The sequence below is a fragment of the Acomys russatus genome, chromosome 30 (assembly GCF_903995435.1).
Source record: "Acomys russatus chromosome 30, mAcoRus1.1, whole genome shotgun sequence".
In the NCBI taxonomy this organism is placed as follows: domain Eukaryota; kingdom Metazoa; phylum Chordata; class Mammalia; order Rodentia; family Muridae; genus Acomys; species Acomys russatus.
In genome coordinates, this window is record NC_067166.1 from 30,504,974 (window position 1) to 30,517,625 (window position 12,652).

The window sequence follows — 12,652 nt, forward strand, 5'->3', positions numbered from 1 at the left end:
TTTTCTGTCTGATATAACCATGCTTTCAAGGTTGGCAAAGTACTACAATCAAAAATGTGTCACATTTTCTTGTTCTATAGGCTTGGACACACACGGTTAAAAAGATTCAGTTACCTCAGTAAATTTTTTTCTGTAAACAAAGTCCAAGAATCCTACATCTAACCTCCGAAAACAGCTCAAATTCTCAGCCTGGCATGGTGGTGCATGCCTGTAATCCCAGCACTCCTGGAGGCAGAGGCAGGAGGATCTCTGTGAGTTCGAGGCCAGACAAAGTGAGTCCAGGACAGCCAAGACTACACAGTGAAAACTTTCCTCGAAAAAACATTTTTCAAAAAGCAATCACTGAAGGTAAAATGTCACTTGGTTCTGGAGCTCACTTATTCCAGAGCCAGACTACATTTCCCACAATTCTTCGGAGCCTATATGGCGCCCTATATTATTTGAACTACAAATCCCATAATCCTCAGAACCGGCCAGTGGGACGTTTCAGGAAGTCCGTGCCTTAGTACCCATCTTCCCTTTCGGTTTCCCGCTCCAGAGAGCAAGGTCGAGAAGAGAGGAGACTGAGGTGTTGCGGCCATTTCTTCCGCCTACTTTTTCTGAGCTCCTGGCAGAGCTTACAGCAGCGCCATGTTAGGCCAGAGTATCCGGAGGTTCACCACCTCCGTGGTCCGTCGCAGCCACTATGAGGAGGGTCCTGGGAAGGTGAGTGAGTCGGGCTGCGTTGAGGGGAAAGGGGGATGCTCGGAGACACCGGCCTCCCTCAGGGTCGGTCTAGAGAGTGCAGGGAGGGAAGTGGCCTACCAGGAAGGAGCACGGGAAGACATGCAGGCCGTCAGCCCACATCCCCGAGAAGGCTGAAGCCCAGCGCCTCGCCCCAGGGCGAGGCCAGGAAGGCCGGCTTGTCTTGGTTAGGTTGGAGCCCCGCGGCGTTGGAGGATGACTGAAGGTCATTGGCTTAAAGAGGGCCAGTGCATATGGATCAGCCTTTTAAGCCAGCGGACCACGTTAGAAGTGCCGATCCGCGGTTAGGCCAGGTTTAGCCCCAAGTTTAAATACACCGTGTAGTTAATAGTAACAGCCCTGCAACTGTTAGGTGAGGCCTGTAAAGGGACGGCGAAGGATGGATGAAAAAGCCAAACTTTGTACTGGGATTGATACTTCCGTGTCCTGGGTGAAGAATTTTAATAGCAACGAACTAGAATCATGTCTTTGTCTCTAACGTTATTATTTTGCAGAGTTTTTTTTTTTTTTCAATTGTCAGAAATACAATACGTAATCCGTTTCTGACAATTATCACCTAGTCGGGTTTACAGACTGGTATTCAGAAAAGCCAGATATTTATTTAATGTTCTGTCGCACGTACTTGATTGTAAATTACGCGTGTGTGTGTGCGCGCACACGATCACCCCTTGTCTGTTATTAGATGAAATCAGATCCTTTGAAGTACTGTTTTTGCTGCTTTTTCTCTTTCCCAACAGAATTTGCCATTTTCTGTGGAAAACAAGTGGCGGTTACTGGCTATGATGACTGTGTTCTTCGGATCTGGATTTGCTGCTCCTTTCTTTATAGTAAGGCACCAGCTACTTAAAAAATAAGGATATTTATTCCAACTCTTTAACAGGTAATTTGTAGTTTTCTAATTTTCCTAAAACAGTAGCTTCTGCTGTGTACCCTGTACACTGTCATCCGCACCCCAACACACAAGTAGATAGTCGTCCACTGATTCCTGAAGGCAAATATGTGCTGCTGGTAGAGGCTGTTTGCCAAGGTCGGTGTTTACCAGGGTACCCCTTTACACGATAATCTGAACAAATTCTCTTAACAAACCTGTACGATGAGTGATTTTAAAACCCTATTAAAGACACAAAGATAGTAAGTTGATGAGATTCTATAGGTAGTAACATTAGCATAGGATTCCCAGATAGAATGATCCTGTTCTGAATTTCACACTTTATAAATCAGTCTTATACTGAAATAGCTGACTCTTATAAAAATAGACTAGGGATATCCAACCTTTGATGTTCTATGGCATTGACATTCTACCAAAAAAAAAAAAAAAAAAAAACAACCCTCCATCAAGTTGCTAAACTGCAAAACACAAGCTACATTTGTGCATATCCTAGAATGCATATGGCCCATAACCTGTGCTATGGTATTAGTAAACTAGCCTGCTGAGGTTGAGAAATACTGAATTAAGGAATTATATATACATTACTACCTCTTTATTGACATGTTGTATACTGGTAGCCTAGAAGATTCCTTCCATACACATAAGGGTTTATTTAGCATAATTCAGGTAAAGTGTTGGTACATGTGATGAAGCAAAACAGTATGAATAAACTCATGATACTGTAAACGCTTTCTGATGTATCAAATTGATAGAGGATGTGAAATAATGACTTCTGTAAAGTCAGTTGGGCTTCTAATGCCATTAACTTTGTTTTTATTTTGCAGGATGAAGAATGTTTAAGAGATGATCTGAAAACTGGATTAAACTCTTGAACTCTTAAACTACATGCAATTGTAAATAAACTAATGAAATAAATATTTAATGCCTCTTTAATGAAATATTAAACTTAATGAAATAAGGAATGTGATAGTTACTGGTTTTGTTTTATTAAGAACTATTTATGGTGTTTGGGGTAATGGATAAAAACATAAAAGGCCTGGTTTTGGTTCCTGAGCACTTAAATAAAAAGCTAGGCAACCACAGTAACCTGCCTTTAATCCCAGCACAGAGGCAAAGAATTCCTAGTCAAATTGTCTAGCTCAGCAAGCTAGAATTTGCAGTGAGCTCTGGGTTCAGCAAGAGTCTGCTTAGGAAGGCAGTAGAGGAAGATAACTGAGGTAATTATGGATTTCTCTGTGCATGTTCACACATAATGGTCCCAGATGTGAATATGCATACAGACAAAAATTGCATATGATTTAGCTTCTATTGTCTTAATTATTGGATTTTGATTCTCAAGTTAGGAACTTGATAATATTTTGAACATAAGATAGAAATCAACTTGTCCTAATTTGAAGGAATTTAGAAGTAATCCTGTTGGAACATATAAATTAGTTTTCTTGGTGATTAATAATTTGAAGAACCAATGTTTATTCTGAGTCAGGTACTTTGCCTCTTCCCCCCTAGATCGATAGCCTAAAGTTGAAGGTTTTATATCTGGGAGTACTGCTGACATGTAGTCTAGATTAGGACAGGAGTAGAATAAGGGAGTAAAACAGCATATAGAATTAAATGGAATATTCTTTAATTTTCTGGTGTTCTGTGATGTATCCTGATTGGGAGGTAAGAAGTCCTGTTACTAATTCTGTCATTGAGTAAGATTTATGAGCAGTGAAATGATTCTTACCATTTGCAATAGTGGGCTTTCTTATAGACGAATAGTTACTGATTTTAAAAGAAAATCAAAGATGCTTTTTTTTTTTTTTAACCAATAAACACTCAGGAGCAGATGCTGAGGTGAAAAACTTGCTAACTCAGAGAGAGAAAGCACCCAACTGACCTTCCTATTCTGCTCACATCCAGATGGAGAAAGCCCAAAAGCCTTATTAGCTCAGCTCACAGCCCATGAGGAAAAGGCCAAAAAACACAAGGCCAAAGGCCAAGGCGCTAAAGAGCCAAAAGCTAGAGAGCCAAGAGCTACTGCTTCATGCTGTCTTAAATACCCCTCAATACAAGTATTAAACACCGAGCCCCTACTCTGATCTAGCTAATGGACAGAGCATCCTCCACAATTATGTCGAGAGCAGGGACTAACTCTGACATGAGTCTGGAAGCCCTGGTGGCACTCAATAGGCAGACTACCAAGATAAGACTTGTTAGCATGCGACCATAAAATGGGGGAGGAGATCCCCCTGGGACATGGACCTAAGGGAGGGTAGGAGGAATGGAAGGGTAAGAGTGATGGGAGAACAATTGAGTTGTAATCTGAATAAATTAAATAAATACCTCTCAAATCAAAGTCCCTCCTACTCTGTAATCCCTGTCAGCTGGTTTTTGCTCCACCTCTTAACCTAGGGTTAACTTTTATTAAAGTCCTGTGTACCAAAAGCTCTTAGATTAAACATAGATGCTAGGCCTGGCTCAGCCACACCTTAAACACCTGTTTATAATAAGCAGAAAGTTCTTGGATTAAAGGTGTGTGTTCATGCTAAACAAAAGACAGGTTTTCACAGTTCACAATCTCAGGCATCACAATGGATCAAATATCTTGCAACAGGCTTTTGTGTATGTATGTATTTCATCTGTAATCTAGTTAAGTGGTGAATGTACATTTATTTAAAAGAATTATCAGAGCCAAAAGTGATATTCCCTTAAAAGCCAAACTTTACATGGTGTGGGTTTCAGTGGGCCGTAAGTAAAAACATTTTCCCCAAACTGAACTAAGGTCTTCCAAGCATGAATGTATTGAGATAATTCAAATATGGAAATACACAAAGGTAGCATTAATGTCAAAATGTAAGTCAGGTGTGCATTGTTTATTCCATCTCACTGAATTTTCTTTGCCCCAACTTCACTGATGACGGGAAGATGTGCTGATTTACCTTCTGGCAGATGAAAAAAAGTAGGCATTTATATTGTATTAATAAGAGATAAAATAGTTTTAAGAGACAGGAGGATTACTAAGGTTCACGGACTTGTCAGCCCAGGCAGAAAAACATGGTGGAGAGTTCTCTCAAAGGAAGCAATGCAATACAAGAGAAGAGCAAGTGGCCTCTCACACCTGTGTGTATATTTATCCACACACACTACACATGTATACACTCCCACATCAGATTCCTATGTAGCTGTCCCTACATCAAAATCTTTCATATATTAGCAAATGATAATTTGATTTTCATAATTTGTATAAAAAAGTATGTTAATGTGAGTGATTCTTATAATGCAAAGCTAATTTTGGATAGACTTCTCGAGTTCATATTTTAATATGGATACAATTTTGGTGGTTACCTGACTGACAGGTTCGTAGGATTTTTCATAAATACGGGAGAAACAAACTTCCTTTTATTTTGGCAAAGGAAAAATGAGAACAGATGCTGTTGAAAGGCAATGCATTGTTGAACTTCCTGGTTCAAAGGTTAAGTCCCTGAAAGACATAGGGACTTAGTGTAGGTCCCTGAGAGACAATAGTGAGTAGAGCTCTTTATTAAATGTGTGGAGGGAGCAAGAAACATACATTGCTTTAAGCCTATAGAGTTTCCTTCTAAAAGATCAACCTCTCTACATCTCTAATTCTGCAACACAGAATGCAGCAAATGCCAATGCCATTTTCAATTTAAAATAAATGTATCTCCAATTACATCTAAGGAAGCACAACAATCTGAGTCAAACATAGTAAGGAAAAGTCTCTGAAACATTCCCTCTCTGTGTGAATAGGATCCAGAATGGTGAAGAGTAAATAGCTTTGGGCTTTTAAAGTGTGTTTTGTTTTATTTGCAGCTAGTAGGAATTGCTGCTCTTGTTCTGATGGACTATATTCACTTATTAGACCCCTTTGTAAAAGTTAGGAAACCAAGTTCCCTTTTTCTTGTCACACAGTATCATGCCAGGGCACATTGGCGTTCTGATCCTGTAACTTTGGTAAAATAGCAAACAATGCTTATCTGTTTTCCTCAGGAGTTACTTTAACTTTGAGTTTTTCCATTATTCCTACTAAAATTCACTGTCCATCGCCAATTTTCTCAGACCCAACAAGATGATTGTTAATTATTAAAAATCTTAACAGGATTCTGTGTACTTTAGTATAAACTTTGTTCGCCTTCTTTGATGGAGTTAAACTGTATTACCAGTATAAATATTAGGCTTTCAACAAATATATTTAGATAAATGGTGGTAGGGACAAATACGGAGTTCAGTAACACTTCTATGTGGGTATAAACCATCCTAAGATGGCTTCAGACTCATTCCTACCTTCCTAAGAAAAACACATATTGATAATTTCATCCGGTTCACATCTTAACTCTAACTTAATATTAACAAAACTTCCGAGACATCATGCTGCAATAGTTTTCTCCAGTTTAATTCCATCCAATTTTAATTGCTAATGTGAGATCTATATGCAATCTCAAGACTGTCTCCAACCAAAGCAAGTTCTATCTGTGTGTGAGTGCACTTATGAGCCTTTTGGGGAAGACATGGAATTTACTACCACTAGAAACTGTGTTAGTAAACATTCACAGAAATAGAGCTGATTTGTCTAACATGGCAATCATTGTCTCCTTACCAATTATAGCATAGACTATTTTGAAAGTCCTGTGTGATAGTGTCTTCCTAACCACCTGGACTTTGGGTAAAAAGTTCTCAATTATAGTATCAAAGATTCATTTGGTGCAGAGGAGGATGGGCTTGGAGCAATGGATAATTGTGCAGGGTTTGCCATCGTGAGATTCAGTGTTTTGGTTTTGGGGGCCTGCAGGGTATTTGGGGTTTTGCTTGTTTGCCTAGATTTTAGAAAGGACATTCCAGAAGATGGCTGGTTCTATAACTAGGCAAGGCTTACAGTGGTAGGACCATGACACCAACCCAGCCACAAAGCCTTTGACCTACACAATTTGACCTGCCTGCAAGATGTGTTTGGGGTAATTATGGTGCAGAACTTATGGGAGTGGCTAACCTATTACTAGTCTAACTTGAGCCCGACACCATAAGGGGCAGATCATGCCTGACACTGCCTGGGTTTCCAGGAGCCCAGAGACTTAGGATAGAACCAAACACAACTGGCCAAAAAGAAAAAAAAAAGTCAATGAAATTATTTTCCTAATGATATTCTATACTCATAAATCATTGCCTAGCCCAGCCATCATCAGAGAGGCATGCATCAACGACTGATGGGAACAAATGCAGAAACCCACATTTAAACATTAGAAATAACTCAGAACCCTTCTGAAGAGTGGGAGCCAGAGGGATTGAGGACACCAGGAGAACATGTCCCACACAATCAACTAAGCAAGGCTCATAGGGGCTTATGAGGACTAAAGCAACAACCACAGAGCCTATATGGGTCTGTGTCAGGTCATCTGCATAAATGTTATGGTTGTGTACCTTGATGTTACTTGTGGGACTCCTAACAGTTGAAGTGGGTTAACTCTGACTCTTTTGCTTGCTCTTGGAACCCTTTTCCTGATACTGCTTTCCCTCATCCAGCATTGTTATGAGGGTTTGTGTCTAATCTTACAGTAACTTGATAATGCCATGTTCAGTTGATATCCCTGGGAGGCCTGCTCTTTTCTGAAGGGGAACAGAGGAGCAATGGATGAGGTAGGGGTAAGGGAAGTGAAGGGAGGGTCAGATGCAGTCAGGATGTATTATATGAGAGAAGAATTTTTTTAATTCAAAAGGATATTAATATTCCCAGGGTATCATGGAAAAGGGGAAAGCTTATTAAATCTAAATGTGGGAAACATACACAAAAATAAGTAAATAAACAGATAAATATATTGATAAATAAACAAACCATACTATACTATAGTCATAAAAATACTCCAACTGCCGCATGCCCTTAATACGCCCACAAAATTTAAAATTGCCTGTGTGTAGGAATAGAAGCATGGAGGTCAGAAAGATAATTTCTAAAGCTGACACCAAGAATTACCTACTAACTTCCATATCCTGCCTTCTTAGTTGTATTGTTTATTCACTAATCCTCTGTCAGATGTATAATTGACAAAACTTTTTTCTTTACCAATGGGTTGGAACTCATAGTCACAGGAATGGACTTTCTGAACCAGTCACCACCAACAATAAACGTATTAAGAACAAAAATAAAAGGGATTCCATGACGCTGAATAGCTTCTGCACAGTGAAGGACACTGTCATCTGAGCCAAGTGGCAGCCTACAGAATGGGAAAAGAACTTTACCAATTATACATCTGACAGAGGATTAGTATCTAGAGTATACAAAACTTTTAAAAACTGCACATCCAGAAAACAAACAACCCAATTCACAAGGCAGGACATAGAACTAAACAGGTAATTCTCAAAAGATGAAACACATTTGGCTGAGAAACACTTAAAAATGTTCAACGTTCTTGGTCCTCAGGAAAGGAAATGCAAATTAAAATTACTTTAAAATTTTGGCCTATCCCAGTCAGGACAGCAAAGATTAATATAAAACAGATGACAGCAGGTGCTGGGGAGGATCCAGGGGAAAGGAAGTGCTTACTCATTGCTGTGGAAATGCTGGTTCAGACACATTGATGAAAACCAATGTGGAGTTTCCTCAAAAACCTGAAAATCCATCTACCACAAGATCCAACTATTCCACTCTTAGGCATATACCTTAAGCATTCCACATCTTACTACCAAGATATTTTCTCATTCAGGTTCATAGCTGTTCTAAATAATAAAAAATATAGAATAAATATATAATTATATATTATATAATTATTTGCATTATATATATATATGTGCTTGTGTTTAAGCTAATTGGACAGATGTGCATGTCACTGGCTGTAAATTTTGTTTTACTTTTTTTCCTTGGCCACTGCATTTCTTCAGTCTTTTTATTACAGTTTCAGGAAAATCTACCCATATATAACTTGAAACTTCATATATACCCATATATAGCTTGTAATTAATTATATAATATACTATAATACTAAATAATATAATATAATTACAAAATTTACAGGCAAATGGATAGAACTACTAACAATTATCCTAATAGATAAAATTGCAAGCTTTTTTAAATACGTGAATGTTAGCTTTTAATCTTTTAGCAATGCATGTTTCAATCCCAGTAACCACAGTGACCAGAGGAAAGGAAGGTAACTTCCAAGGAATGGGAAATAAATACAAAGAAATAAAAAGGAAATGGAGGTGGATTAAATGAGTAGGGAACAGGAGACCCGGTAAAGGAGAGAATGGGAGGGACAACTAACACAGACAGCCTTTTGAAAATCCACATGGAGACTTACTTCTGTAGATTGTACACATGGGTGAAAGGAATTTAAGTGGCATTCATGATATGGGGAGGTAATACCCCAACTACACATCATGTGATGCCAAGCAAAATTTCCAGTGTCAGGAAAGGATTATCTTTTGTTGAGTGATAACTTACAAGGAAGGGGAAAGAATATAACTATAAAGAGATAAAGATGAAACTAGAGTAGAATTAAATGAGGAGGGAGTAGGCGACAGAATAAAGAGGAGAATGGGAGAAGCAACTAACACTAAAGGCCTTTTGAAAATTCACATGGAAACCCACTACTTACTGAGCTATATACATGTATAAGAGGGATCTAAAGGAAGTTCATATAAGAGGGAGATAGTGCCCCAACTGTACATAATATGACACCAAGCAAAATCTTCAGTGCCAAGAATGGGTTATGTTTTGTTGAGTTGTTGAACAAAGGGTCCAATAGACTGTCCTTCCTCAAACATCACAGACTATTGCCAGTGCTATTGGCTAACCTCCAGAAAATGTTGGTAAGGCCATATTGATGAAAACAAAACTTGTTATGAAACAAGGAGTAGTTAAGTGGGTGCACTACTAGAAGCTCCACCGCTAGTGACAAAATTTCATGTAGGGAAAGGTATTTTATATGCTACCAGAGAAGAGTAGTCATCAGTCCCACCCATCTATGAAGCCTGGCACTTACAACAGTGATATGTACGCAAGATACACTGGTACAATAGTGCCATGGATGTTATAGGAGCCACTGCCACTTTTAAAATTCTATTTAAGACAAACACCATTAAGTAAAACCCATACCTAACACGACAAATGTGTCCAAGAACCTGAAATTGGATGAAACATTTGCAAATACAACAGAAGAAAAGATACCTTGATTTAGAAATTCAACAACTAAGAGCATAAATAGGGAAGGGATTTTCTTTTTTCCAAACAGAAAAAAATATATAGAAGATAATCTTTGACGTTACAAGTTATATATTGGTACATTTTCCTGAAGCTGTAATAAAAGAATTGAAGAAATGTAGTGGCCAAGGAAAAAAAGTAAAACAAAATTTATAGCCAGTGACATGTACATCTGTCCCATTAGCTTAAATACAAGCACATACATATATAATACAAAGCCCTGTCAGATGCAGAACATTGCCTTAACCCAGAAATTTCCTCACACCTCTTCCCAGAGATGCCACTTCTCACAGTGGCTTATTTCAGTGTGGATTAACTTAATCTATGCCAGAAATTAGTTGGTATATAATTTTTATGTATAGAGGTTTCACAGCATGGGGGCTGTGGAGATGGCCTAGTGAGAAAAGTTTATGCCATGCAAGTTTGAGGACAGGAGTCCAGATCCTCAAAATACATTCAAAAACCAGAAAGGCATGGAGGCTGTGTGAAATCCCTCTACCCAGGAGGCAGAGATTTAGTATCACTAAGGTAATCTGGCTAACTAGACTAGCTAGAATCAAAGACCTCTGGGTTCAGTGGGCGATTCTGCCTCAATAAATAACGTGCAGGGCATTTGAGGAAGACACCCTACCTTAATTCTGGGCTTACACACCCACTTTATACACATGCAAAAATGTCCCATGGCATAAAGATGTTTTGCATATTAAATAATGTTACCTTAAGAAATTTGAACATAAGTATCACATCTAATATTATCACAGCATTTCACAAAGGTAATCTTACTTAAGAGGCAACAACTGATGCACAAATCAAGATCGGTGGAGTATATAGCAAAGGAATGAACAGCTTCAGGTGGATTTAAAATAAGAGATAGTATCTTAGGAATACTTAGTTGATTATAGGAAAAATGCAAAAAGAGATGGAAAAAGAATGTATCATGAAAGCAAATGTATCAAGTACCTAACATTTTCTGCAATGAGTAAGAAATTAATAATTGTTTTAGAAGTAAGTTGAAGGGCAGACTATTCTAAGTAAAGAGGATAAACACCAAAGACACTAAAATGAACAGGACTTGAGAAAGCTAAAGAGGCTGTTAGCTTAACTGAGTACCCTATGAGACTAGTAAGTATGTTTGTGACAATATGGGGAGTAAATTGTTGATGTGACAACTTAAGGCCTAAGATAGGCTGCAGTAAAACTATGAGAAGCAACAGCCAGGAAAAAGTTATCTTAGAATTAGGATATAAGATGTTTCACTTAAAGTCTCTATTGCTGTGATGAAACACCATCACCAAAAACAAAGTTGGCAGGGAGATTATTTGGCTTATACATCCATATTGATGTTCATAACAGAAAGAAGTCAGGACAGGAACTCAAACAGGGTAGGAACCTGGAGGCAGGAGCTGATAGAGAGGCCATTGAGGATGCTGCCTACTGGCTTGCTCAGTCTGCTTTCTTATAGAACCCAGGACCACCAGACCAGGCATGGCAGCATTCACAAGGGGCTGGGCTCTCCCCCATCAATCACCAATTAAGAAAATGCCTTCCAGGCCTGCCTACAACCCAATCTTATGGAGGCATTTTTGTACGTAAGGCTCTCTCTTCCCAGATGACTTGCGTTTGTGTCAAGATGACATAAAATTATGTAGCACATGAGAGTTTAATAGGGATAATTCATTAAAGAATAAAAGGTTAAATCTTCAGTTTAAAAGATATCTGTAAACAAGATGGAGGAAAATCATGTTTCTGTTGCTCCCAATTGGCCTGTTTAAGCAATGAACTTGTTGGGTCTGTGTAACTTATTAGGTTCCCTAACAATTTTATTGTATGAAGTACAAGTGAAAAATTTAAAAACTGGATCTTTATATTGTAACGCGGATAAATAAATGAGAGTAAAACAATCTGTGAGAGATCAGTATATGGGGAAAGTGCTCTGGCTTCTCTGTCTCCATAGTTAATTTCATTCTGGCTTTAAAAATCAAAGTGCCTCTACACATTAAAATCCATGGTAAAGTCTTTTGATGTCTTGAATACTTAGCACTTTCTCTGGCATTATAAAATAACTTTATAGGGCAGTTAATCAAGTGACAGTAAGAAGCAGTACTCTACAGAGAGCTCATTTTAATATTTAATACAATGACTGCTGAACTCCAAAGTTGAAGGCAGTCCCATTTGCATATGTACATAGGATGTCAGTACTCCATCACAGCAGTAACTATCAGTCCAAAGCGTGACATGCCCTGCTGAATCAAGGCATCGACAGAGGACAGATCTATTCCATTCAATATCTATTCAACTTTCATGTTTACAGTACTGCAGCAGTCTCTGGGCGAAAACACTAAGGGAAGCAGAACGATATTCCCTGTCTCTCAAGGGTGTACAAACCTCAGGTAAACACAGATGCTTCCACACACCAAATGAATACAAATGAAAGTACTACAAATGCCAGGAAAGAGGCTCAGGAAACATAAAGGAAACATGAGTGGATGTGAAACCTAGTATATCTGAGACAATGTTTGGGATTTTCTTATTTTGAGCTCCTAGATATTTGGGGAAAAGGGTATAGAACATATATTTACATGATGTTAAAAGTATAGACACACATGAATATATGTAGGAGTATACAGATATGAATTGCACAGTTGTATTTATATGAACTTTATTGAATTAGCCTAATTAATTCTCAAGTTAAACATTTTATCTATAGTCTAGCAAGTTTAAAGCAATAGGGAGAAATGTGATTATCTTGGCATATAAATTCAACTTGGAGCATCAAGCTGTTGAGTTCTAGTTGTTATGATGACAACTTATTTTCTGTAGTTTTT

At 38.3% G+C, this 12,652-nt stretch overlaps 1 protein-coding gene and 1 non-coding gene across 2 annotated transcripts; both read left to right on the top strand.

Moving 5' to 3' along the window:
- Nucleotides 1–518: 518 nt before the first annotated feature.
- On the top strand, nucleotides 519–1,647 carry LOC127212290 (cytochrome c oxidase subunit 7C, mitochondrial). The gene is made up of 2 exons (XM_051172365.1): nucleotides 519–705; nucleotides 1,482–1,647. Exons 1-2 carry the CDS (start codon nucleotides 631–633, stop codon nucleotides 1,596–1,598), a joined length of 192 nt encoding a protein of 63 aa, XP_051028322.1. The 5' UTR covers nucleotides 519–630; the 3' UTR covers nucleotides 1,599–1,647.
- Nucleotides 1,648–2,310: 663 nt separating this feature from the next.
- Nucleotides 2,311–2,373, top strand: LOC127212528 (small nucleolar RNA Z39). The gene has a single exon (XR_007833569.1). It is a non-coding gene; the product is annotated as a small nucleolar RNA Z39 (small nucleolar RNA).
- The last annotated feature ends 10,279 nt before the right edge of the window (nucleotides 2,374–12,652 follow it).

Bases quoted from the DNA above. Each gene is read 5' to 3' on its own strand.
- LOC127212290 (XM_051172365.1), top strand. From the start codon at position 631: ATGTTAGGCCAGAGTATCCGGAGGTTCACCACCTCCGTGGTCCGTCGC. The intron at 706-1,481 runs GTGAGTGAGTCG...CTTTCCCAACAG, and splicing joins ATGAGGAGGGTCCTGGGAAG to AATTTGCCATTTTCTGTGGA.